Below are 27,477 nucleotides of genomic sequence, written 5' to 3'. Positions count from 1 at the left end.
GAATTCTGAGGTCTTCAGAGCCGCCATACTGTGTGCTCAGATCCAGCCAAATGCAGCCAAACTGATTGGTCGTTGTTTCATACTACAGATGGACAATGACCCAAAACATAAAGCCAAAGCAACCCAGGAGTTTATTAAAGCAAAGAAGTGGAATATTCTTGAATGGCCGAGTCAGTCACCTGATCTCAACCCAATTGAGCATGCATTTCACTTGTTAAAGACTAAACTTCAGACAGAAAGGCCCACAAACAAACAGCAACTTAACAATTACTTAATCTGTCCAATTATTTTGGTCCCTTTAAAAAACAGGGCGGCACATGTTAAGGAGCTGAAACTCCTAAACCCTTCATCCAATTTTAATTTGGATACCCTCAAATGAAAGCTGAAAGTCTGAACTTCAACTGCATCTGAATTGTTTTGTTTAAAATTCATTGTGGTAATGTCTATAACCAAACTTAGAAAAATGTTTCTGTCCAAATATATATGAACTTAACTGTATTAATTTGGGTCCTGAACGGATTGAGCTGGGGTTGACCAATAGCGGGCCCAGTAGTGGACATCTCTAATAACATGACACCCACATATCACAAACAAATGTCATATTGAGAACTTTTCAGAGACATTGATGATTATGAATACAGATATACTGTACAATTTGAGAAAACGTGATTACAGCTGTATAAGCCCACAAGATTTACAGTTTTTATACAATATATTGTTTTCTAATTGCTTCGGATTGGTAAATTGATAGTTTTACTTTTTACAATATAAATATTTTTTATAGCTGCACAAATTTATCTTTATTTTATCATACTAAGCTCTTAAATGTTCAGTACAATTATTATTTTTTTTTTTAAAGCAACATTGCACAGTTTTTCATTTCAGCGCTGGAGCGGTGCAACTAATCTAAAATCCCTGCAACTAGTACTATGCTTCCCAGCCATGGTCTTCAGCTATTCCTAGTGGCATTCTGGTCCTATACCACCATCTTGTACTGCAGCTTCTGACTGACCAGAAGTCAGAGGTAACGGTCAAAAGCTCTCAGTGTAAGTCTATGAGACCCTCGTCCTGACCTCATTCTGGCTCTCAAAGAATTACATTGAAAAGTGACCTCCAATTCACTCCAGCAAACACTGGAGGGATCAGGCAAGCCACAAACTGCTGGAGAATGACAGGAGCAGGGCCGAGAACAGATGAAGATGGCGGCTGGTGAGTAGAAGACTAGGGGCAGGGAACTTACATTAGTAACACCACTTCAGCGCTGCAATAAAAAAAACCCCGCTAGAGTGGTGCTATAACTACATAATAGACAAATTTGTATCATGCATCTCCTCCCCTGCCCAGGAGCTGTGGTATGACCAGACCATGTTCCTGTACAGTCAGACACAGCCATTACACAGTACACAGCAGGGGACATTTATAAGATTATCTCAGAACAGGAACATTTTATTTAACACATGTGGAAATTATTATTACAAAATCTATTGATTAAAGACTACTTTGCTCATGGCACAACTTCTTTAAAGAAGAACTCCCATCAAAATTTGTATCCTCAAAATACTGCAATTATATTCTACCCAGCTAATTATTCAGTTTTCCATTAGGGCTATGACAACACGTGATTAACCCCTTTCTGACATTAGACGTACTATCCCGTCGAGGTGGGATGGGCCCCTATGACCACCGACAGGATAGTACGTCATATGCGATCGGCAGCGCTCACGGGGGGAGCTCCGCCGATCGCGGCCGGGTGTCAGCTGCCTATCGCAGATGACATTCGGCACTATGTGCCAGGAGCGGTCACGGACCGCCCCCGGCACATTAACCCCCGGCACACCGCGATCAAAGATAATCGCGATGTGCCGGCGGTACAGGGAAGCATCGCGCAGGGAGGGGGCTCCCTGCGGGCTTCCCTGAGCCCCCCGTAGCAACGCGATGTGATCGCGTTGCTGCGAGGGTCTCTTACCTCCCTCCCTGCCTGCTCCAGCCCCGGATCCAAGATGGCCACAGATCCGGGTCCTGCAGGGAGAGAGGTGGCTTCACAGAGCCTGCTCAGAGCAGGCACTGTGAAGCCTGCAGTGCTGCATATCAGATCGGTGATCTGACAGAGTGCTGTGCAAACTGAGACAAAATAAAAAAGTTAAAAAAAATTTTTCCAAATGTGTAAAAAAAATATATATATATATATTCCTAAATAATGAGAAAAAAAAAATATTATTCCCATAAATACATTTCTTCATCTAAATAAAAAAACAAAACAATAAAAGTACACATATTTAGGATCGCCGTGTCCGTAACAACCCGACCTATAAAATTGGCCAACTAGTTAACCCCTTCAGTAAACACCGTAAGAAAAAAAAAAAAAAACGAGGCAAAAAACAACGCTTTATTATGATACCGCCGAACAAAAAGTGGAATAACACGCGATCACAAAGACAGATATAAATAACCATGGTGCCGCTGAAAACGTCATCTTGTCCCGCAAAAAACGAGCCGCCATACAGCATCATCAGCAAAACAATAAAAAAGTTATAGTCCTGAGAATAAAACGATGCAAAAATTATTATTTTTTCTATAAAATAGTTTTTATCGTATAAAAGCGCCAAAACATAAAAAAATTATGTAAATGAGGTGTCGCTGTAATCGTACTGACCCGAAGAATAAAACTGCTTTATCAATTTTACCAAACGAGGAACGGTATAAACGCCTCCCCCAAAAGAAATTCATGAATAGCTGGTTTTTGGTCATTCTTCCTCACAAAAATCGGAATAAAAAGCGATCAAAAAATGTCACGTGCCCGAAAATGTTACCAATAAAAACGTCAACTCGTCCCGCAAAAAACAAGACCTCACATGACTCTGTGGACCAAAATATGGAAAAATTATAGCTCTCAAAATGTGGTAACGCAAAAAATATTTTTTGCAATAAAAAGCGTCTTTCAGTGTGTGACGGCTGCCAATCATAAAAATCCGCTAAAAAAACTCACTATAAAAGTAAATCGAACCCCCCTTCATCACCCCCTTAGTTAGGGAAAAATTAAAAAAATTTATTTATTTCCATTTTCCCATTAGGGCTAGGGTTAGGGTTAGGGTTAGGGTTAGGGCTAGGGTTGGGGCTACAGTTAGGGTTGGGGCTAAAGTTAGGGTTTAGATTACATTTACAGTTGGGAATAGGGTTGGGATTAGGATTAGGGGTGTGTCAGGGTTAGAGGTGTGGTTAGGGTTACCGTTGGAATTAGGGTTAGGGGTGTGTTTGGATTAGGGTTTCAGTTATAATTGGGGGTTTCCACTGTTTAGGCACATCAGGGGCTCTCCAAACACGACATGGCGTCTGATCTCAATTCCAGCCAATTCTGCGCTGAAAAAGTAAAACAGTGCTCCTTCCCTTCCGAGCTCTCCCGTGTGCCCAAACAGGGGTTTACCCCAACATATGGGGTATCAGCGTACTCAGGACAAATAGGACAACAACTTTTGGGGTCTAATTTCTCCTGTTACCCTTGGGAAAATACAAAACTAGGGGCTAAAAAATAATTTTTGTGGGAAAAAGATTTTTTATTTTCACGGCTCTGCGTTACAAACTGTAGTGAAACACTTGGGGGTTCAAAGCTCTAACAACACATCTAGATGAGTTCCTTAGGGTGTCTAGTTTCCAAAATGGTGTCACTTGTGAAGGGTTTCTACTGCTTAGGTACATTAGGGGCTCTGCAAACGCAATGTGACACCTGCAGACCATTCCATCTAAGTCTGCATTCCAAATGGAGCTCCTTCCCTTCCGAGCCCTCCCATGCGCCCAAACAGTTGTTCCCCCCACATATTGTGTATAATCGCACTCAGGACAAGTTGGGCAACAAATTTTGGGGTCCAATTTCTTATTAAAAACAAGAGTACAATATTAAACCAGGCCATGCCAGGAAACATATATGCAGACCATAGACATAGTATCTCTAGTAATGGCCGCACAGAGGCTGACCCAAAGTAGCTACATAGTTACCTGAGCAGGCGCTGGAAAGTGATAGTCCGCAGCGTGGGATGGGTACACGCTGCGGATTATCGCTTTCCTGGCATGGCCGGGTATAATATTGTACTCTTGGTTTTCCCTTGATTGATATAATACAAATTGATTCTTTTTATATCTCCTAAAGGGGATTTTGTTATTTTGTTACTAAGGTTATGGTCCTCATGCTTGTACCCCTGCCGTTTCTTTGTGCACATTGTGGCTTGAGTACTTTTTTCCTCTCCTCCTGGCTTTGCCAAATGTCCTGTTTAATAATTAATCAATAAAGATTTTGTTATATTTTTCTTAATTTTATTGTTGGGTGCTTTTTGATCGCACTTTTTTTCTTTGGTATTATGTTCTATGGTAGCGATTATCCTGTAGTTATATCCATTATAACCCATTTGTAGCATTTTTTGACCTTATATGATTTGTTCTGACTTATTTAATGGGTATGCTTCCTATGAAGCTGTGGTTCTTATATTGATGCTGCCTATGTAGCATCAATAATAACAGATAGAGTGTTAAAAATAATTAAAAAAAATTAAAAATAATGATATTCTCACCTTCCGGCATCCCCCGGCAGGATTCCATGCTTTGCGGCATGACCCCAGATGACGTACGGTCTTGCGAGACTGCACGTCACCACAGGTCATTTTCGCAATGCATTACTGGGACCGGAGCGTCGCGAGGAGCGGGAAAGCTGCGGGGGACGCCGGAAGGTAAGAATATCATGATTTTTTATTTAATTTTTTTTTACAATTCTATGGTTCCCAGGGCCTGGAGGAGAGTCTCCTCTCCTCCACCCTGGGTACCAATCGCACATGATCCGCTTACAGCCTGCATGGTGGGCATAGCCCCATGCGGGAAGTAAGCGGATCAATGCATTCCTATGTGTGCAGAATCCACACGATTCCGCACAAAGAATGAACATGCTGCGTTTTTTTCCAGAATGCGATTCCGCTGCGGAAAAAAATGCAGCATGTGCACAAAAAATGCGGAATGCATTCTAAAAATAGAATGCTTAATGTGAGCTTTTCTTCACGTTTTTACATGAACATGTGCACATAGCCTAGAAGTCCCTGGCAGGTGGAGGAGCAGAGCAGCTGGGTCAGGAGGTGATGAGGGAAATGATAAATGCAGGGACAAAAGTTTGTTTGTACATAGAGTTGAGAAAAGAAAATAATTTACTGGGTAGAAGGGCAAAATGAGCAATTGTAAGGACACAGTGCCATATAATAGGATGACTGCAAATACATTAAGAGGATAAAAACTTGATGGGAGGAGCGCTTCTTAAAGTGAATGATCACTTCTGAGTTACCACATCTAAGAAGTATTTTCATCATAAAACTATTGTTTTTATTCTATATTATTCTTTTGTTCCCTTTAAAAAAAAACTCCAATAAACTTACTTGAAGCTTCTAAAGGAGCAGGATGAGAAAGAGAAATGTCTCCATTGTTTGCAGGTCCCGTTTTCTTAACAGCTCTCCTTTTGCCTAGAGTAAAGGAAAGATATCATCATCAATGTAGTTCCAAAGACAACAAAATATGGCAGCCTTATTCATTGGCTTCACTACTACATGACAACATCATACCAAACACGTTTCTAACAGAAACCAGTCATTAGCTCAAAGAATGAATCAGTCGATATGCGGTTGACATTTTATGCCACAATAACTTGTCTCCTTCTAAATCATTTGTGACATGATAATATTTTCATAGCAGAGTGTCTGGAAGTCCATTATTAGAAGGCAGTTCCTGCCACTTTGAGAGTCACACTCCCCTGGAGAAAGCGTAACAGCGAAGCGCGCGGTAGGGCACTGGTGGCTATATGTGGGGTCCAATAACTTCAACATGGGTAAGCATATTACATCAATGTTTTATATGGACTGATTAGTCTCATGTCAGCATTGAAACAGTACTCCAATACCTTCTGTGTGGATTAATTTATTTTCTGCATACTTTTGCATATTCTCTCTTATATTACATTACAATCTACATGGATTGATTAATTTATGTTTTATATGCACCATTTGAATATTTGAACCTAATCAGTATTTTCTGTTTTTTGACAACAAGACTATTTTTACCCATTCTCTGACTTCAACCCGCCACCTTTCTTCTTATCCTTAATGTACCAAGGATGTTTGGTTCCTGTTTTCATAATGTTTAGAAAAATATTTAGACTTGAGAGTCCTCAGTGGTTGATACCTTTTAATAGCTAACTGAAAAGATGGTAACAAATTGCAAACTTTCGAGACTACTCAGGTCTCATCCCGAGTAGTCTGGAAAGCTTGCAATTCTTTACCACCTTTTCAGTTAGCTATTAAAAGGTATCAACCACTGAGGACTCTCAAACCTAAATATTTTTCTAAACATTATGAAAACAGGAACCAAACATCCTTGAGACCTTATGGAGTGACAAAGTCCCCATTCCCCTCTATATGACTGTGGCATCAGAGGAGCTGTCCCACTGCAATCTGAGATTGCCTCAACCGCGGAAGTTGGATTTTGGTATCAGATGTATAAAAGAGATGCCAACTAACATCCACATTACATATACACATGATGCCTCGAACATGTTAAAACCCCCCCTGTTACCAAGAAATTTAAAACAAAACTTACGCCTCTTTCCAAATATCTTCTTTTTTTTCTTGATTTCTTTAGGTCTTTGTATCTCCTCTGGCTGTTCTGCATAATGGAAGATAAAGCACAAATTGCATCTGTTTAGCCTGGGGATCTGATAGAGGGGTTCTCACAAACACAAGGTGTGATAAATTTCACGTAAGAACTGATCTCTTACATCTAAAGAAATGGCACCAGAGTCTCTACCCAGGTTTCTATCCCCTAATATCTTTGTAAAATGAGTCTTTTATATGTTCATCTTCCCTCCATTTTTCTTATTTTAGTATAATGCAATAATACCAAATTCTTATCGTTCTCATATGTATTGAGAATGTAAAACAATTTTGCAAGGGAACTTGTCAGCAAGTTTTAGACCTCAAAATAAAGTCATCACCGTAAAGTACCTGTAATGCTGATGACTTCCATACCTTTATATTATAAGCTCATGTCTCCGTTGTTTTGGAATCTATTGGGCAAACTCTTGTGCAGATGAGCTCACAAGTGCAGAGGCTTGGCCTACACCAACAGCTCTCCGGCCTCTCCTCCCCAACTCTTGATCCCCTTCTGCTCCCCTGAGTCTGCTTCCTGCCAGTGGATGACAGGCCAGTCTCCTCTGTGACCTGCTCCCCGGTGAGCATCTCACACATGCGCTGACATTGGTGGGGGCAGAGCATGCGCAATAGAGTGCTGATGAGGTTACAAGAGCTGGACTATGCACCTGCAATTATGCCACCCCTAGGAACGGCAGCATCTGTGCGAGATGTCAGTCTGTGTGATCTGCTGTCCCGCCTGATACCTCGTGCAGGCACCACTATTCCCAGGAACATTGAATGTGCAGATGGTTAGTTGCAACGTCATCAGGGTGATCTGGTGCATATCCCACCCCAGAGAAATGGCAGCCTTTTTTTTTTTTTTTTTTTTTTAAATACACCATTTAAAAAAATAAAGTATGAGAAATAAAGAACTATTATTCTTACAAATGTTTTAGTTTTGTACACTTAAAGAGAATTTAAGTGTTCAAAACTAAAACATTTATAAGAATAATAGTTCTTTATTTGTTAAAAAACAACACCATCAATTAGACACTGGCTGTGTTATTGCAGCACTGCATGCTTTACTCTGGAAAGCTGTGAATTATCAGACAAATCACATTATAAAAAGTCATCAGACCCCAATGACTGACACATAGGGAGAGACATGTAAGTCTGAAAGAGTGGGGCGGGGAGAAGCTGCCAAGGACTGGCCTTGGACTAGTCAGCGGAAATACATCGCTTTACAGTATGGTTTCACCGAAAAGCTGCAGCTGTCCGCTACATACACAGTTGTGTTAATACAACCAGAATTGGATTCTCTTTGTATGTCAAATATATGTATAGTCTTAGGTTAACAGGGCGGCTATAAAAATGATAGTTTTGGTGACTTTGGCTCCCCTTTATTTGTATTTTGTTTAGGATCTTTATTTTTATTAATGTTTGTATACATTTCAAGTATTAATTAGATATAAAACTGATACAAAACTCAGGAATACCGCCGTTTGTAAGACAAAGCTTGTAAAAGAAAAAACAATAACTAAGAGTACCTTCTGCAACAGGTGGCTGAAGCTGGTATCCAGTTAGCTCACACCAGCCAACTGGATAGATGTCAGGAGACTCACAGTCCGTCCACTGGTCATAATCATCATCCCAGCCATCAAAGTGAATACGGAGGAGTCTTTGCACTACTCGCACCACAGTGGCCACGCAAATCAACCGGGGTTCCATCAAATCTACAGCTTCTAGCTTCATCCCCGGTGTAAAGCCATGATTGGGGAAGTCCTGCATTAGACATAAGATAATCGTATACAGGAATCTATCAACTCAATTTGCCTGTCTTGCATCATTGCAACTACTTTGATCTCTTCATTGTCAACCTCTCCAGTTTTGGAATTTCACATTTATCGAACACAATGAAAAACGTCTTGACAGTTCTCATATATGTACTCTAGAGATCCGCAAGAGCACAAATGAAAAAAACAACTTACAGTGTTAAATAACAGCGCTGGAGCGGCCTTGGAATTTGTTTTCCTTAGATAACTTTCCCAGGAAAAATCTTCTACAGTATATCCTAGTAAAGACAAATGAGAACACAATATCTACACAAACTGTACAGGCTATTTTTATATAAAGCTTTTTTAGATTTTTATATAACGCATTTATTAGTTTTTATTACCTCCATTTCAAATGTATATTTTATGCCATTGAAATTGTATTTATGCTACACACAATCTATCTTAAAGTAGCAATACAGCTATTGTGTTTGCCACATTATGCTAATTAAGCAATTTTAACTGTGTAGTTAGAGTCAGTCCAGCTAAGCTCTTATTATACATTGTAAACATGATATTGTCATATGATCACCTTTATGTACAGGTTGTCAGTGTCTGACTTTCTCTGTAGTCTGAACTAAAGGATAAGTCCCGTATATACTCAAGTATAAGCCGAGATTTTCAGCCCATTTTTTTGGGTTGAAAGTCCCCCTCTCGGCTTATACTCGAGCCAAACCCAGGGGTCGGCAGCGGAGGGGGAGCGGAGCTGTCTAATTATACTCACCTACTCCTGGTGGGGTCCCTGCAGGTCCCTGCTTACCCGGGGCGCCGCAGCTTCTTCCTGTACTGAGCGGTCACATGGTACCGCTCATTACAGTAATGAATATGCGGCCCCACCTCCCATAGGTGTGGAGCCACATATTCATTACAGTAATGAGCGGTAACGGTGACTGCTCAATACAGGAAGAAACTGCAGCGCCGGGGAAGCAGGGACTGCACCGCGCCAGGAGCAGGTGAGTATAACGGAGAGGGGAGCGCAGCACTGCGCGATATTCACCTGCTCGTCGTTCCGGCGCCGCTCCATCTTCAGCGTCTTCTGCAGTGACGCTCAGGTCAGAGGGCGTGATGACGTGGATAGTGCGCGCCCTCTGCCTAAACGTCAGTGCAGAAGACGCTGAAGATGGAGCGGCACCGGAACGAAGGGGGCCTGAGTAACGGAGAGGTGAGTATGTGATTTTTTTTTTTATCGCAGCAACAGCAAATGGGGCAAGTGTCTGTATGGAGCATCTTATGGGGCCATAATCAATGTTTGTGCAGGATTATATGGGGAAAATATCTTTATGGAGCATCTTATTGGGCCATAATCAACGTTTGCGCAGCACTACATGGCGCAAATATCTTTATGGAGCATCTTATGGGGCCATAATCAACGTTTGTGCAGCACTACATGGCGCAAATATCTTTATGGAGCATCTTATGGGGCCATAATCAACGTTTGTGCAGGATTATATGGGGAAAATATCTTTATGAAGCATCTTATGGGGCCATAATCAACGTTTGTGCAGGATTATATGGGGCAAATATCTTTATGGAGCATCTTATGGGGCCACAATCAAGGTTTGTGCAGCATTATATGGGGCAAATATCTTTATGGAGCATCTTATGGGGCCATAATCAATGTTTGCGCAGCACTACAGGGCGCAAATATCTTTATGGAGCATCTTATAGGGCCATAATCAATGTTTGTGCAGGATTATATGAGGAAAATATCTTTATGGAGCATCTTATGGGGCCATAATCAACGTTTGCACAGCACTACATGGCGCAAATATCTTTATGGAGCATCTTATGGGGCCATAATCAACATTTGTGCAGCATTATATTGGGCAAATGTGTCTCTGGAGCATCTTATGGGGCCATTATTAACCTTTATGCAGGTTTATATGGGGTATATTTTAACCCCTTAAGCCCCGAGGGTGGTTTGCACGTTAATGACCGGGCCAATTTTTACAATTCTGACCACTGTCCCTTTATGAGGTTATAACTCAGGAACGTTTCAATGGATCTTGGCGATTCTGACATTGTTTTCTTGTGACATATTGTACTTCATTTTAGTGGTAACATTTATTCGATATAACTTGCGTTTATTTGTGAAAAAAACGGAAATTTGGCGAAAATTTAGAAAATTTCGCAATTTTCCAACTTTAAATTTTTATGCCCTTAAATCACAGGGATATGTCACGCAAAATACTTAATAAGTAACATTTCCCACATGTCTACTTTACATCAGCACAATTTTGGAACCAAAATTTTTTTTTGTTAGGGAGTTATAAGGGTTAAAAGTTGACCAGCAATTTCTCATTTTTACAACACCATTTTTTTTTAGGGACCACATCTCATTTGATGTCATTTTGAGGGGTCTATATGATAGAAAATACCCAAGTGTGACACCATTCTAAAAACTGCACCCCTCAAGGTGCTCAAAACCACATTCAAGAAGTTTATTAACCCTTCAGGGGTTTCACAGGAATTTTTGGAATGTTTAACCCCTTCATGACCCAGCCTATTTTGACCTTAAAGACCTTGCCGTTTTTTGCAATTCTGACCAGTGTCCCTTTATGAGGTAATATGGGGCAAATATCTTTATGGAGCATCTTATGGGGCCACAATCAAGGTTTGTGCAGCATTATATGGGGCAAATATCTTTATGGAGCATCTTATGGGGCCATAATCAATGTTTGCGCAGCACTACAGGGCGCAAATATCTTTATGGAGCATCTTATGGGGCCATAATCAATGTTTGTGCAGGATTATATGGGGAAAATATCTTTATGGAGCATCTTATGGGGCCATAATCAACGTTTGCACAGCACTACATGGCGCAAATATCTTTATGGAGCATCTTATGGGGCCATAATCAACATTTGTGCAGCATTATATTGGGCAAATGTGTCTCTGGAGCATCTTATGGGGCCATTATTAACCTTTATGCAGGTTTATATGGGGTATATTTTAACCCCTTAAGCCCCGAGGGTGGTTTGCACGTTAATGACCGGGCCAATTTTTACAATTCTGACCACTGTCCCTTTATGAGGTTATAACTCAGGAACGCTTCAACGGATCTTGGCGATTCTGACATTGTTTTCTTGTGACATATTGTACTTCATTTTAGTGGTAACATTTATTCGATATAACTTGCGTTTATTTGTGAAAAAAACGGAAATTTGGCGAAAATTTAGAAAATTTCGCAATTTTCCAACTTTAAATTTTTATGCCCTAAAATCACAGAGATATGTCACGCAAAATACTTAATAAGTAACATTTCCCACATGTCTACTTTACATCAGCACAATTTTGGAACCAAAATTTTTTTTTGTTAGGGAGTTATAAGGGTTAAAAGTTGACCAGCAATTTCTCATTTTTACAACACCATTTTTTTTTAGGGACCACATCTCATTTGATGTCATTTTGAGGGGTCTATATGATAGAAAATACCCAAGTGTGACACCATTCTAAAAATTGCACCCCTCAAGGTGCTCAAAACCACATTCAAGAAGTTTATTAACCCTTCAGGGGTTTCACAGGAATTTTTGGAATGTTTAACCCCTTCATGACCCAGCCTATTTTGACCTTAAAGACCTTGCCGTTTTTTGCAATTCTGACCAGTGTCCCTTTATGAGGTAATAACTCAGGAACGCTTCAACGAATCCTAGCGGTTCTGAGATTGTTTTTTCGTGACATATTGGGCTTCATGTTAGTGGTAAATTTAGGTCAATAAATTCTGCGTTTATTTGTGATAAAAACGAAATTTGGCGAAAATTTTGAAAATTTCGCAATTTTCACATTTTGAATTTTTATTCTGTTAAACCAGAGAGATATGTGACACAAAATAGTTAATAAATAACATTTCCCACATGTTTACTTTATATCAGCACAATTTTGGAAACAAAATTTTTTTTGTTAGGAAGTTATAAGGGTTAAAATTTGACCAGCGATTTCTCATTTTTACAACGAAATTTACAAAACCATTTTTTTTAGGGACCACCTCACATTTGAAGTCAGTTTGAGGGGTCTATATGGCTGAAAATACCCAAAAGTGACACCATTCTAAAAACTGCACCCCTCAAGGTGCTCAAAACCACATTCAAGAAGTTTATTAACCCTTCAGGTGCTTCACAGCAGCAGAAGCAACATGGAAGGAAAAAATGAACATTTAACTTTTTAGTCACAAAAATTATCTTTTAGCAACAATTTTTTTATTTTTCCAATGGTAAAAGGAGAAACTGAACCACGAAAGTTGTTGTCCAATTTGTCCTGAGTACGCTGATACCTCATATGTGGGGGTAAACCACTGTTTGGGTGCACGGCAGGGCTTGGAAGGGAAGGAGCGCCATTTGACTTTTTGAATCAAAAATTGGCTCCACTCTTTAGCGGACACCATGTCACGTTTGGAGAGCCCCCGTGTGCCTAAAAATTGGAGCTCCCCCACAAGTGACCCCATTTTGGAAACTAGACGCCCCAAGGAACTTATCTAGATGCATACTGAGCAATTTGAACCCCCAGGTGCTTCACAAATTGATCCGTAAAAATGAAAAAGTACTTTTTTTTTTCACAAAAAAATTATTTTAGCCTCAATTTTTTCATTTTCACATGGGCAACAGGATAAAATGGATCCTAAAATGTGTTGGGCAATTTCTCCTGAGTACACCAATACCTCACATGTGGGGGTAAACCACTGTTTGGGCACATGGTAAGGCTCGGAAGGGAAGGAGCGCCATTTGACTTTTTGAATGAAAAATTATTTCCATCGTTAGCGGACACCATGTCGCGTTTGGATAGCTCCTGTGTGCCTAAACATTGGCGCTCCCCCACAAGTGACCCCATTTTGGAAACTAGACCCCCCAAGAAACTTATTTAGATGCCTAGTGAGCACTTTAAACCCTCAGGTGCTTCACAAATTGATCTGTAAAAATGAAAAAGTACTTTTTTTTCACAAAAAAATTCTTTTCGCCTCAATTTTTTCATTTTCACATGGGCAGTAGGATAAAATGGATCAAAAAATGTGTTGGGCAATTTCTCCCGAGTACGCCGATACCTCATATGTGGGGGTAAACCACTGTTTGGGCACTCGGCAGGGCTCGGAAGGGAAGGCGCGCCATTTGACTTTTTGAATGGAAAATTAGCTCCAATTGTTAGCGGACACCATGTCACGTTTGGAGAGCCCCTGTGTGCCTAAACATTGGAGATCCCCCAGAAATGACCCCATTTTGGAAACTAGACCCCCAAAGGAACTAATCTAGATGTGTGGTGAGGACTTTGAACCCCCAAGTGCTTCACAGAAGTTTATAACGCAGAGCCATGAAAATAAAAAAAAAAAATTATTTTCTCAAAAATGATCTTTTAGCCTGCAATTTTTTATTTTCCCAAGGGTAACAGGAGAAATTTGACCCCAAAAGTTGTTATCCAGTTTCTCCTGAGTACGCTGATACCCCATATGTGGGGGTAAACCACTGTTTGGGCACATGCCGAGGCTCGGAAGTGAAGTAGTGACGTTTTGAAATGCAGACTTTGATGGAATGCTCTGTGGGCGTCACGTTGCGTTTGCAGAGCCCCTGATGTGGCTTAACAGTAGAAATCCCCCACAAGTGACCCCATTTTGGAAACTAGACCCCCAAAGGAACTTATCTAGATGTGTGGTGAGCACTTTGAACCCCCAAGTGCTTCATAGAAGTTTATAATGCAGAGCCGTGAAAATAATAAATACGTTTTCTTTCCTCAAAAATAATTATTTAGCCCAGAATTTTTTATTTTCCCAAGGGTTACAGGAGAAATTGGACCCCAAAAGTTGTTGTCCAGTTTCTCCTGAGTACGCTGATACCCCATATGTGGGGGTAAACCACTGTTTGGGCACATGCCGAGGCTCGGAAGTGAAGTAGTGACGTTTTGAAATGTAGACTTTGATGGAATGCTCTGTGGGCGTCACGTTGCGTTTGCAGAGCCCCTGATGTGGCTTAACAGTAGAAACCCCCCACAAGTGACCCCATTTTGGAAACTAGACCCCGAAAGGAACTTATCTAGATGTGTGGTGAGCACTTCGAACCCCCAAGTGCTTCATAGAAGTTTATAATGCAGAGCCGTGAAAATAATAAATACGTTTTCGTTCCTCAAAAATAATTATTTAGCCCAGAATTTTTTAATTTTCCCAAGGGTAACAGGAGAAATTTGACCCCAATATATGTTGTCCAGTTTCTCCTGAGTACGGTGATACCCCATATGTGGGGGTAAACTACTGTTTGGGCACATGCTGGGGCTCGGAATTGAAGTAGTGACGTTTTGAAATGCAGACTTTGATGGAATGCTCTGCGGGCGTCACGTTGCGTTTGCAGAGCCCCTGATGTGCCTAAACAGTAGAAACCCCCCACAAGTGACCCCATTTTGGAAACTAGACCCCGAAAGGAACTTATCTAGATGTGTGGTGAGCACTTTGAACCCCCAAGTGCTTCATAGAAGTTTATAATGCAGAGCCGTGAAAATAATAAATACGTTTTCTTTCCTCAAAAATAATTATTTAGCCCAGAATTTTTTATTTTCCCAAGGGTTACAGGAGAAATTGGACCCCAAGAGTTGTTGTCCAGTTTCTTTTGAGTACTCTGATACCCCATGTGTGGGGGTAAACCACTGTTTGGGCACACGTCGGGGCTCAGAAGGGAAGTAGTGACTTTTGAAATGCAGACTTTGATGGAATGGTCTGCGGGCGTCACATTGCGTTTGCAGAGCCCCTGGTGTGCCTAAACAGTAGAAACCCCCCACAAATGACCCCATTTTGGAAACTAGACCCCCCAAGGAACTTATCTAGATGTAAGGTGAGCACTTTGAACCCCCAAGTGCTTCACAGACGTTTACAACGCAGAGCCGTGAAAATAAAAAATCATTTTTCTTTCCCCAAAAATGATGTTTTAGCAAGCATTTTTTTAGATTCACAAGGGTAACAGGAGAAATTGGACTCCAGTAATTGTTGCGCAGTTTATCCTGAGTATGCTGGTACCCCATATGTGGGGGTAAACCACTGTTTGGGCACACGTCAGGGCTCGGAAGTGAGGGAACACCATTTGACTTTTTGAATACGAGATTGGCTGGAATCAATGGTGGTGCCATGTTGCGTTTGGAGACCCCTGATGTGCCTAAACAGTGGTAACCCCTCAATTCTACCTCCAACACTAACCCCAACACACCCCTAACCCTAATCCCAACTGTAGCCATAACCCTAATCACAACCCTAACCACAACCCTAATTCCAACCCTAACCCTAAGGCTATGTGCCCACGTTGCGGATTCGTGTGAGATATTTCCGCACCATTTTTGAAAAATCCGCGGCATTTTTTGTGCGGATTTCACCTGCGGATTCCTATTGAGGAACAGGTGTAAAATGCTGCGGAATCCGCACAAAGAATTGACATGCTGCGGAAAATACAACGCAGCGTTTCCGCGCGGTATTTTCCGCACCATGGGCACAGCGGATTTGGTTTTTCATATGTTTACATGGTACTGTAAACCTGATGGAACACTGCTGCGAATCCGCAGCAGCCAATCCGCAGCCAAATCCGCACCGTGTGCACATAGCCTAATTCTAAAGGTATGTGCACACGCTGCAGAAAACGCTGCGGATCCGCAGCAGTTTCCCATGAGTTTACAGTTCAATGTAAACCTACGGGAAACAAAAATCGCTGTACACATGCTGCGGAAAAACTGCACGGAAACGCAGCGGTTTACATTCCGCAGCATGTCACTTCTTTGTGCGGATTCCGCAGCGGTTTTACAACTGCTCCAATAGAAAATCGCAATTGTAAAACCGCAGTGAAATGCGCAGAAAAAAAACGCGGTAAATCTGCCATAAATCCGCAGCGGTTTAGCACTGCGGATTTATAAAATCCGCAGCGGAAAAATTCGCAGAGGACCAGAATACGTGTGCACATACCGAAACCCTAACCCTAGCCCTAACCCTAGCCCTAACCCTACCCCTAGCCCTACCCCTAACCCTACCCCTAACCCTACCACTAACCCTATTCTAACATTAGTGGAAAAAAAAAATGTTCTTTATTTTTTTATTGTCCCTACGTATGGGGGTGACAAAGGGGGGGGGGTCATTTATTATTTTTTTTATTTTGATCACTGAGATATAATCTATCTCAGTGATCAAAATGCACTTTGGAACGAATCTGCCGGCCGGCAGATTCGGCGGGCGCACTGCGCATGCGCCCGCCATTTTGGAAGATGGCGGCGCCCAGGGAGAAGACGGACGGGACCCCGGCAGGATCGGTAAGTATGATGGGGTGGGGGGGGATCGGAGCACGGGGGGGGGGGAATCGGAGCGCGGCAGGCGTGGAACGGAGCACGGGGGGCGTGGAACGGAGCACGGGGGGCTGGAACGGAGCACGGGGGGGCTGGAACGGAGCACGGGGGGGTGGATCGGAGTGCAGGGGGGGGTGATTGGAGCACGGGGGGGTGATTGGAGCACGGGGGGAGCGGACAAGAGCACGGGGGGGAGCGGAGCACTGGACGGAGGGGAGCCGGAGCAGTGTACCAGCCAGATCGGGGGGCTGGGGGGGGCGATCGGAGGGGTGGGGTGGGGGCACATTAGTATTTCAAGCCATGGCCGATGATATTGCAGCATCGGCCATGGCTGGATTGTAATATTTCACCAGTTATAATAGGTGAAATATTACAAATCGCTCTGATTGGCAGTTTCACTTTCAACAGCCTATCAGAGCGATCGTAGCCACGAGGGGGTGAAGCCACCCCCCCCTTGGGCTAAACTACCACTCCCCCTGTCCCTGCAGATCGGGTGAAATGGGAGTTAACCCTTTCACCGGATCTGCAGGGACGCGATCTTTCCATGACGCCACATAGGCGTCATGGGTCGGATTGGCACCGACTTTCATGACGCCTACGTGGCGTCATGGGTCGGGAAGGGGTTAAATAAAAATGAATATTTAACTTTTTTTCACACAAAATTTATTTCAGCTCCAATTTGTTTTATTTTACCAAGGGTAGCAGGATAAAATGGATGCCAAACATTGTTGTACAATCTGTACTGAGTACGCTGATACCCCATATGTGGGGGTAAACCACTGTTTGGGCGCATGGCAGAGCTCGGAAGGAAAGGAGCGCCATTTGACTTTTCAATGCAAAATTGACAGGAATTGAGATGGGACGCCATGTTGCGTTTGGAGAGCCCCTCATGTGCCTAAACATTGAAACCCCCCACAAGTGACACCATTTTGGAAAGTAGACACCCTAAGGAACTTATCTAGATGTGTGGTGACCACTTTGACCCACCAATTGCTTCACAGAAGTTTATAATGCAGAGCCGTAAAAATAAAAAATCATATTTTTTCACAAAAATGATCTTTTCGCCCCCCATTTTTTATTTTCCCAAGGGTAAGAGAAGAAATTAGACCATAAAAGTTGTTGTGCAATTTGTCCTGAGTGCGACGATACCCCATATGTGGGGGTAAACCACTGTTTGGGCGCATGGCAGCGCTCGGAAGGAAAGGAGCGCCATTTGACTTTTCAATGCAAAATTGACTGGAATTGAGATGGGACGCCATGTTGCGTTTGGAGAGCCCCTGATGTGCCTAAACATTGGAACCCCTCACAAGTGACACCATTTTGAAAAGTAGACCCCTTAAGGAACTTATCTAGATGTGTGGTGAGCACTTTGACCCAACAAGTGCTTCACAGAAGTTTATAACGCAGAGCCGTAAAAATAAAAAATCTTATTTTTTCACAAAAATGAACTTTTCGCCCCCAATTTTTTATTTTCCCAAGGGTAAGAGAAGAAATTAGACCACAAAAGTTGTTGTGCAATTTGTCCTGAGTGCGACGATACCCCATATGTGGGGGTAAACCACTTTTTGGGTGCATAGCAGAGCTCGGAAGGGAAGGAGCGCCATTTGACTTTTCAATGCAAAATTGACTGGAATTAAGATGGGACGCCATGTTGGTTTGGAGAGCCCCTGATGTGCCTAAACATTAAAACCCCCCACAAGTGACACCATTTTGGAAACTAGACCCCCTAAGGAACTTATCTAGATGTGTTTTGAGAGCTTTGAACCCCCAAGTGTTTCACTACAGTTTATAACGCAGAGCCGTTAAAATAATTTTTTTTTTTTTTCGCAAAAATTATTTTTTAGTCCCCAGTTTTGTATTTTCACAAGGGTAACAGAATAAATTGGACCCCAAAAGTTGTTGTCCAATTTGTCCTGAGTACGCTGATACCCCATATGTGGGGGGGAACCACTGTTTGGGCGCATGGCAGAGCTCGGAAGGGAAGGAGCGCCATTTGGAATGCAGACTTAGATGGATTGGTCTGCAGGCGTCATGTTGCATTTGCAGAGCCCCTGATGTACCCAAACAGTAGAAACCACCCACAAGTGACCTCATATTGGAAACTAGACCTCCCACGGAACTTATCTAGATGTGTTGTGAAAACTTTGAACCCCCAAGTGTTTCACTACAGTTTACAACGCAGAGCCGTGAAAATAAAAAATCCTTTTTTTTCCCACAAAAATGATTTTTAGCCCCCCAAATTTTTATTTTCCCAAGGATAACAAGAGAACTTGGACCCAAAAAGTTGTTGTCCAATTTGTCTCGAGTACGATGATACCCCATATGTTGGGGTAAACCCCTGTTTGGGCGCACGGGAGAGCTCGGAAATGAAGGAGCACTGTTTTACTTTTTCAATGCAGAATTGGCTGGAATTGAGATCGGACGCCATGTCGCGTTTTTAGAGCCCCTGATGTGCCTAAACAGTGGAAACCCCCCAATTATAAATGAAATCCTAATCCAAACGCACCCCTAACCCTAATCCCAACTGTAACCCTAACCACACACCTAACCCTGACACACCCCTAATTCTAATCCCAACCCTAATCCCAACCGTAAATGTAATCCAAACCCTAACCCTAGCGGGAAAATGGAAATAAATACATTTTTTAAAATTTTATTATTTTTCCCTAAGGCTAGGTTCACATTGCGTTAGGGAAATCCGTTTAGCACTAGCGGATTGCGCTAACGCAATGTCTTTTTAGGTGTCGTGTTTAGTGGTCGCGTTAACGTCCCCGCTCTGGAAGATCGGGGATCAGATCTCGGGCGCGCCGCGGACGCTGCAAGCGTCTGAGGCGCGCCACAAAAGAATGGCACCTTGCTAGCGCGAGCCGAAAATGGCACACTCTAGCGATGCGCTACACCCGAAAATCACATTGCTGTCAATGGTTGTGCTAACGGACCCGTTGCACGGCGTTAATTGTGACATTTTCGCCGTGCAACGCTGTCCGTTAGCGTTAACCCATTAACGCAATGTGAACCTAGCCTAACTAAGGGGGTGATGAAGGGGGGTTTGATTTACTTTAATAGCGTTTTTTATATCGGATTTTTATGATTGGCAGCCGTCACACACTAAAAGACGCTTTTTATACTAAAAAAGTTTTTGCGTCTCCACATTTTGAGACCTATAATTTTTCCTTTTTTTTGTCCACAGAGTCATGTGAGGTCTTGTTTTTTGCGGGACGAGTTGACGTTTTTATCGGTTACATTTTCGGACACGTGACAGTTTTTGATCGCTTTTTATTCTGATTTTTTGTGAGGCAGAATGACCAAAAACCAGCTATTCATGAATTTCTTTTGGGGGAGGCGTTTATACCGTTCCGCGTTTGGTAAAATTGATGAAGCAGTTTTATTCTTCGGGTCAGTACGATTACAGCGATACCTCCATTTATATCATTTTTTTTATGTTTTGGCGCTTTTATACGATAAAAGCTATTTTATAGAAAAAATAATTATTTTGGCATCGCTTTATTCTGAGGACTATAACTTTTTTATTTTTTTGGTTATGATGCTATATGGCGGCTCGTTTTTTGCGGGACAAGATGACGTTTTCAGAGGTACCATGGTTATTTATATCCATCTTTTTGATCGCGTGTTATTCCACTTTTTGTTCAGCGTTATGATAATAAAGCGTTGTTTTTTGGCTCGTTTTTTTTTTTTTTTTTCTTACGGTGTTCACTGAAGGGGTTAACTAGTGGGCCAGTTTTATAGGTCGGGTCGTTACGGACGTGGCGATACTAAATATGTGTACTTTTATTGTTTTTTTTTTTTTTTTTTTTTTAGGTAAAGAAATGTATTTATGGGAATAATATTTTTTTTTTTTCTGCTTTATTTAGGATTTTTTTTTTTTTTTTTTTTTACAAGTGTGGAAATTTTTTTTTTTACTTTTTCACTTTGTCCCAGGGGATGACATCACAGATCACCGATCTGACAGTGTGCACAGCACTCTGTCAGATCGGTGATCTTACATACAGCCGGGCAGGATTAGAGCTGCAGCTGCAGCCTGATCCTGACCCGGAAGTGCTCCCTGCAGGACCCGGATGCAGCCCGGCGGCCATTTTGGATCCGGGGACTGCAGGGAGAAGACGCTCGGTACACGGTGAGTACATCACCGTGTACCGATCGTCTCAGGGAAGCCCGCAGGGAGCCCCCTCCCTGCGCGATGGTTCCCTGCACCGCCGGCACACCGCGATCATCTTTGATCGCGGTGTGCCGGGGGTTAATGTGCCGGGAGCGGTCCGTGACCGCTCCTGGCACATAGTGCCGGATGTCAGCTGCGATAGGCAGCTGACACCCGGCCGCGATCCCCCCGTGAGCGCGGCCGATCGCATATGACGTACTATCCCGTCACTGGGAATTAAGTCCCAGGTCACCTGGACGGGATAGTACGTCATATGGGATTAAGGGGTTAATATGGAGCATCTTATGGGGCCATCATAAACTTTATGGAGAATTATATGGGGCTCCTGATTCAATATGGATATTCAAAAACACTTAACCTACTGATGTCTCAATTAATTTTACTTTTATTGGTATCTATTTTTATTTTTGAAATTTACCAGTAGCTGCTGCATTTTTCACCCTAGGCTTATACTCGAGTCATTAAGTTTTCCCATTTTTTTGTGGCAAAATTAGAGGGGTCGGCTTATACTCGGGCCGGATTATACTCGAATATATACGCTATGTCATCACCTCAGATCCCTCCTGGCAGGACTCAGACACCTATATACGTATCCAGATACAGCTCTTCTGCATGTCCTCCAATGCAGCTAAAGATATAATTTCTGCCTCATATAAGGGAGCAGTGATATTAAAGGTGCATTCATATAATGAAAAACTGCAGAATTATAAAACTTCCTATACTCCCACAGCTTATGTACATTCGATGTGTGCAGAATATCCAATGTATATTAAGTGATACAGCTTCATTCTGACACCCCTGCCTCCTGCTTGACAAAGAAAAACTTGCCACATGCAGGAGGCAGGGAAACAGACTGCGGTAGCATCGCATTCAAAAAATTACAGCAGTGATCAGACAACTATAAAAATCTAGTGCATTTATGCTTTCCACTAGTCTAAACTGTAAATAAAATAAATACCCTTTGGATGTGTGAGTTCAATCTTATTCTTTTCACAGAATCCTGCAGGAAAAATTGAGCTTGAGGTTGCATGATAGCAAAACCATCCTGAGTCATCAGTAGATGAATTACTGTCCATGGCTATCATCAAATAGCCTTCCAACAGAACCTAGAAAAAAAAGAAATTTAAAATACACCAATCACCATTTTAAAGCGCAGATAGGTCAATTCCAATTTAACGGAAATCCACTTAAACTAACAATATATATTTAAAAATTATATTTTGGACAATCAAAATATGTATGGGAGCAGCAAATGATACTAATACTGCTGTGTACAATTTTCAATAACCGCAAAGTTGGAGACTGACAGAACCGCCAAAACAATTTTTTTTTCAAATCTCACATCCAAATCTGAACATGTTGGATCCTTTGAAATTGTTCCAGAAAATGAAGTGTTTCTCCAAGAAAAATATTGAAATTACATAAAATCCAAACAGAACAAAGAAGCCAATGCCAAAAATAAAATTCAATCAATTCAGGCCCGCCTGATGATTTTAAGCGGCCCGCCGCTTCTGAGGAGGAGCAGAGCCGGGTTGATTACCTGTTTATCGGTGGCGGCGGCCATCTTCCCGAGGCCGCGCGTGCGCAGATGGAGAGCTCTGCTTCACGGGGCTTCAGGAAAATGGCCGCGGGAGGCCGCGCGTGCGCAGATGGAGATCGCGGCAGCCATTTTCCTGAAGCTGAGTTTGCAGATTTAGATCTCGGCTTCAGGAAAATGGCTGCAATCTCCATCTGCGCACACGCGCGGCCTCCCGCGGCCATTTTCCTGAAGCCCCGTGAAGCAGAGCACTCCATCTGCGCACGCACGGCCTCAGGAAGATGGCCGCCACCGCCACCGATATTCAACCCGGCTCTGCTGCTCACATTGCATTCCTGGCCGCTGCGTCACCTCACCGGTGGAAGGGACCCTGCACACGCCATACCGCACTTCTGCCGCCGCACCACCACTGCTGCAACCCCCCCATGGACACCAGGTCCTGGCGTCGCCCGCCTAAGCAGGAAGGGACCCTGGTAAGAATCTTACCGTAAGATACTGTAAATTCGGACAATAAGACGGACCCCCATCTTAGAAAAAAATCTTTTTTTCTGCAATTTTCACCCCAAATTTGGGGTGTGCCTTATGGTCCGGTGCGTCTTATAGTCCGAAAAATACGGTAATTATATTAGTTCGGCCCTCTAAAACCATCCAACTTTCTCATGCGACCCCATGGCAAAATTAATTGCCCACCCCTGGCCTAACTGGATAGTACACCCCTGTATATCAAGTCACTATCTCTATACATAGCCAATCCCTCAGCTCTAAATAACAGGTAGAAAAATGCCACCAGTGTATGAAGTAACCCTAGTACATGGAGGTAAATAATGTGAACTTTCTACTCAAAGCAGCCGTATTTCAGCCAGCAAATTCCCCATAAGTTATATAGGGGTATATACAGTGGGGCAAAAAAGTATTTAGTCAGTCAGCAATAGTGCAAGTTCCACCACTTAAAAAGATGAGAGGCGTCTGTAATTTACATCATAGGTAGACCTCAACTATGGGAGACAAAAGGCCCCTTCACATTAAGCGACGCTGCAGCGACACCGACAACGATCTGGATCGCTGCAGCGTCGCTGTTTGGTCGCTGGAGAGCTGTCACACAGACAGCTCTCCAGCGACCAACGATCCCGAAGTTCCCGGGTAACCAGGGTAAACATCGGGTTACTAAGCGCAGGGCCGCGCTTAGTAACCCGATGTTTACCCTGGTTACCAGCGTAAAAGTAAAAAAAAAAACAAACACTACATACTTACCTACCGCTGTCTGTCCCCGGCGCTTAGCTTCTCTGCACTCCTCCTGTACTGGCTGTGAGCACAGCAGCCGGAAAGCAGAGCGGTGACGTCACCGCTCTGCTTTCCGGCTGACCGACGCTCACAGCCAGTAAAGGAGGAGTGCAGAGCACAGCGCCGGAGACAGACAGCGGTAGGTAAGTATGTAGTGTTTTTTTTTTTTTTTTACTTTTACGCTGGTAACCAGGGTAAACATCGGGTTACTAAGCGCGGCCCTGCGCTTAGTAACCCGATGTTTACCCTGGTTACCCGGGAACTTCGGGATCGTTGGTCGCTGGAGAGCTGTCTGTGTGACAGCTCTCCAGTGACCAAACAGCGACGCTGCAGCGATCCAGATCGTTGTCGGTATCGCTGCAGCGTCGCTTAATGTGAAGGGGTCTTTTGTCTCCCATAGTTGAGGTCTACCTATGATGTAAATTACAGACGCCTCTCATCTTTTTAAGTGGTGGAACTTGCACTATTGCTGACTGACTAAATACTTTTTTGCCCCACTGTATGTACATACAACCAAAAGGTTACTAAAATATATTATGCTAGTGTCCCAAATGTCAATAGTAACACAGTAATATAGTTATTAAGGTTGAAGTCCATCTAGTTCAACCCATAGCCTAACCTAACATGCCCTAACATGTTGATCCAGAGGAAGGCGAAAAAACCCCATGTGGCAAAGAGTAAGCTCCACATTAGGGAAAAAAATTCCTTCCTGACTCCACAGATGGCAATCAGACTAGTTCCCTGCATCAACACCCTATCAAGGAATCTAGTATATATAACCTGTAACATTATACTTTTCAAGAAAGGTATTCAGTCCCCTCTTAAATTTTAGTAATGAATCACTCATTACAACATCAAACGGCAGAGAGTTCCATAGTCTCACTGCTCTTACAGTAAAGAATCCGAGTCTGTTACTATGCTTAAACCTTCTTTCCTCCAGACGTAGAGGATGCCCCCTTGTCCCGATCTCAGGTCTATGATTAAAACGATCATCAGAAAGGTCTTTGTACTTTACCCTCATATATTTATACATTAAAATAAGATCACCCCTTAGCCTTCGTTTTTCCAAACTAAATAGCCCCAAGTGTAATTGTAGCACTCCAGGAGTTCGGGTACCACAGTAGTGCTGCCTTCCTCTCGGTGAGGGTAGTGCTATGCCTGGAGACAAGTGGGTAGAGCCTTCTTTGTTTCAGCAGACCGAAGCTAAAAACGTCTGGCGTGGCGAACCCCGGGTCTGGATATGTGTTATGATCTGGTGGTTTAGGAGCAACATGGGACGAGCTCTGAAGGAAGTGGTACCTGCACTGACCGCAGTCCCTAAGCTCAACACAACACTAGAAGTAGCCGTGGGATGCTCCTGACACTCCCTAGGCACCTCGTCACAGCCTGAGAACTAACTACCCCTAAAGATAGAAACAGGAAAACTATCTTGCCTCAGAGAAAATCCCCAAAGGATAGATAGCCCCCCCACAAGTAATGACTCTGAGTGGAGAGGGAAAAGACATACACAGAATGAAACCAGGATGAGCACAGGAGGCCAGTCTAGCTAGATAGATATGACAGGATGGAATACTGTGCGGTCAGTATAAAACACTACAAAACATCCACACAGAGTTTACAAAAATCTCCACACCTGACTAAAGGTGTGGAGGGTAAATCTGCTTCCCAGAGCTTCCAGCTACACAGAATTAATTCATACTGACAAGCTGGACAAACATAGAAAGCACAGAACGGATAAGTCCACAACCTGTGGACAGAAAAGAGCAAGCAAGGACTTAGCTTTGCTGAACTGGTCAGGATAACAGGGAAATCCAAAGAGATGTGAATCCAACCAGGAACAATTGACAAGTGGCACTGGCTGAAGAGAGAGCCAGGCATAAATAGCCAAGCAGAAAGACAATCAGTGGAAGCAGCTGCAGACTGCTAAATCCAAGGAGCAGCCATACCACTTAAAACCACCGGAGGGAGCCCAAGAGCAGAACTCACAAAAGTGCCACTTACAACCACCGGAGGGAGCCCAAGAGCGGAATTCACAACAGATATGCCTTGAAGCCCGCCACTACAGTCATGGCCAAAAGTATTGACACCCCTGCAATTCTGTCAGATAATACTCATTTTCTTCCTGAAAACGATTGCAAACACAAATTATTTGGTATTATTATCTTCATTTAATTTGTCTTAAATGAAAAAACACAAAAAGAATTGTCCTAAAGCCAAATTGGATATAATTCCACACCAAACATAAAAAGGGGCTGGAGAAAAGTATTGGCACTGTTCAAAAAAATCATGTGATGCTTCTCTAATTTGAGTAATTAACAGCACCTGTAACTTACCTGTGGCACCTAACAGGTGTTGGCAATAACTAAATCACACTTGCAGCCAGTTGACATGGATTAAAGTTGACTCAACCGCTGTCCTGTGTCCTTGTGTGTACCACATTGAGCATGGAGAAAAGAAAGAAGACCAAAGAACTGTCTGAGGACTTGAGAAACAAAATTGTGAGGAAGCATGAGCAATCTCAAGGCTACAAGTCCATCTCCAAAGACCTGAATGTTCCTGTGTCTACCGTGCACAGTGTCATCAAGAAGTTTAAAGCCCATGGCACTGTGGCTAACCTCCCTAGATGTGGACGGAAAAGAAAAATTGACAAGAGATTTCAACGCAAGATTGTGCGGATGTTGGATAAAGAACCTCGACTAACATCCAAACAAGTTCAAGCTGCCCTGCAGTCCGAGGGTACAACAGTGTCAATCCATACTATCCGTCGGCGTCTGAATGAAAAAAGACTGTATGGTAGGAGACCCAGGAAGACCCCACTTCTTACCCCGAGACATAAAAAAGCCAGGCTGGAGTTTGCCAAAACTTACTGAAAAAGCCTAAAACGTTTTGGAAGCATGTTCTCTGGTCAGATGAGACAAAAGCAGGGCTTTTAGGGCAAAGGCATCAACATAGAGTTTACAGGAGAAAAAAAGAGGCATTCAAAGAAAAGAACACGGTCCCTACAGTCAAACATGGCGGAGGTTCCCTGATGTTTTGGGGTTGCTTTGCTGCCTCTGGCACTGGACTGCTTGACAGCGTGCATGGCATTATGAAGTCTGAAGACTACCAACAAATTTTGCAGCATAATGTAGGGCCCAGTGTGAGAAAGCTGGGTCTCCCTCAGAGGTCATGGGTCTTCCAGCAGGACAATGACCCAAATCACACTTCAAAAAGCACTAGAAAATGGTTTGAGAAAAAGCACTGGAAACTTCTAAGGTGGCCAGCAATGAGTCCATACCTGAATCCCATAGAACACCTGTGGAGAGATCTAAAAATGGCAGTTTGGAGAAGGCACCCTTCAAATATCAGGGACCCGGAGCAGTTTGCCAAAGAAGAATGGTCTGAAATTCCAGCAGAGCATTGTAAGAAACTCATTGATGGTTACCGGAAGCGGTTTGTCGCAGTTATTTTGGCTAAAGGTTGTGCAAGCAAGTATTAGGCTGAGGGTGCCAATACTTTTGTCTGGCCCATTTTTGGAGTTGTGTGTGAAATGATCAATGTTTTGCTTTTTGCTGCATTCTCTTTTGTGTTTTTTCATTTAAGACAAATTAAATGAAGATAATAATACCAAATAATTTGTGTTTGCAATCATTTTCAGGAAGAAAATTAGAATTATCTGACAGAATTGCAGGGGTGTCAATACTTTTGGCCATGATTGTATGTCCACTGGGT

General features: G+C 42.8%; 1 protein-coding gene across 5 annotated transcripts in view; it reads right to left on the bottom strand.

Annotated features, from left to right (window-relative positions):
* L3MBTL2 (L3MBTL histone methyl-lysine binding protein 2) overlaps nt 1-27,477 on the bottom strand; it is a 280,914-nt gene that overhangs the window by 27,478 nt on the left and 225,959 nt on the right. For all 5 annotated transcript variants that reach the window (XM_069737089.1, XM_069737087.1, XM_069737086.1 and 2 more), the window contains 5 exons: nt 21,907-22,054; nt 8,639-8,721; nt 8,198-8,432; nt 6,619-6,684; nt 5,406-5,489 (listed from right to left, as the gene is read on the bottom strand). In XM_069737089.1, the coding sequence (XP_069593190.1) occupies nt 5,406-5,489; nt 6,619-6,684; nt 8,198-8,432; nt 8,639-8,721; nt 21,907-22,054 (616 nt within the window). The remainder of the gene's footprint in view (nt 1-5,405; nt 5,490-6,618; nt 6,685-8,197; nt 8,433-8,638; nt 8,722-21,906; nt 22,055-27,477) is intronic.

This window comes from Ranitomeya imitator, chromosome 8, assembly GCF_032444005.1.
Source record: "Ranitomeya imitator isolate aRanImi1 chromosome 8, aRanImi1.pri, whole genome shotgun sequence".
NCBI classification, from domain to species: Eukaryota; Metazoa; Chordata; class Amphibia; order Anura; family Dendrobatidae; genus Ranitomeya; species Ranitomeya imitator.
The sequence above is the reverse complement of the archived record's forward strand: the minus strand, read 5'-3'. Positions and strand labels throughout refer to the sequence as shown.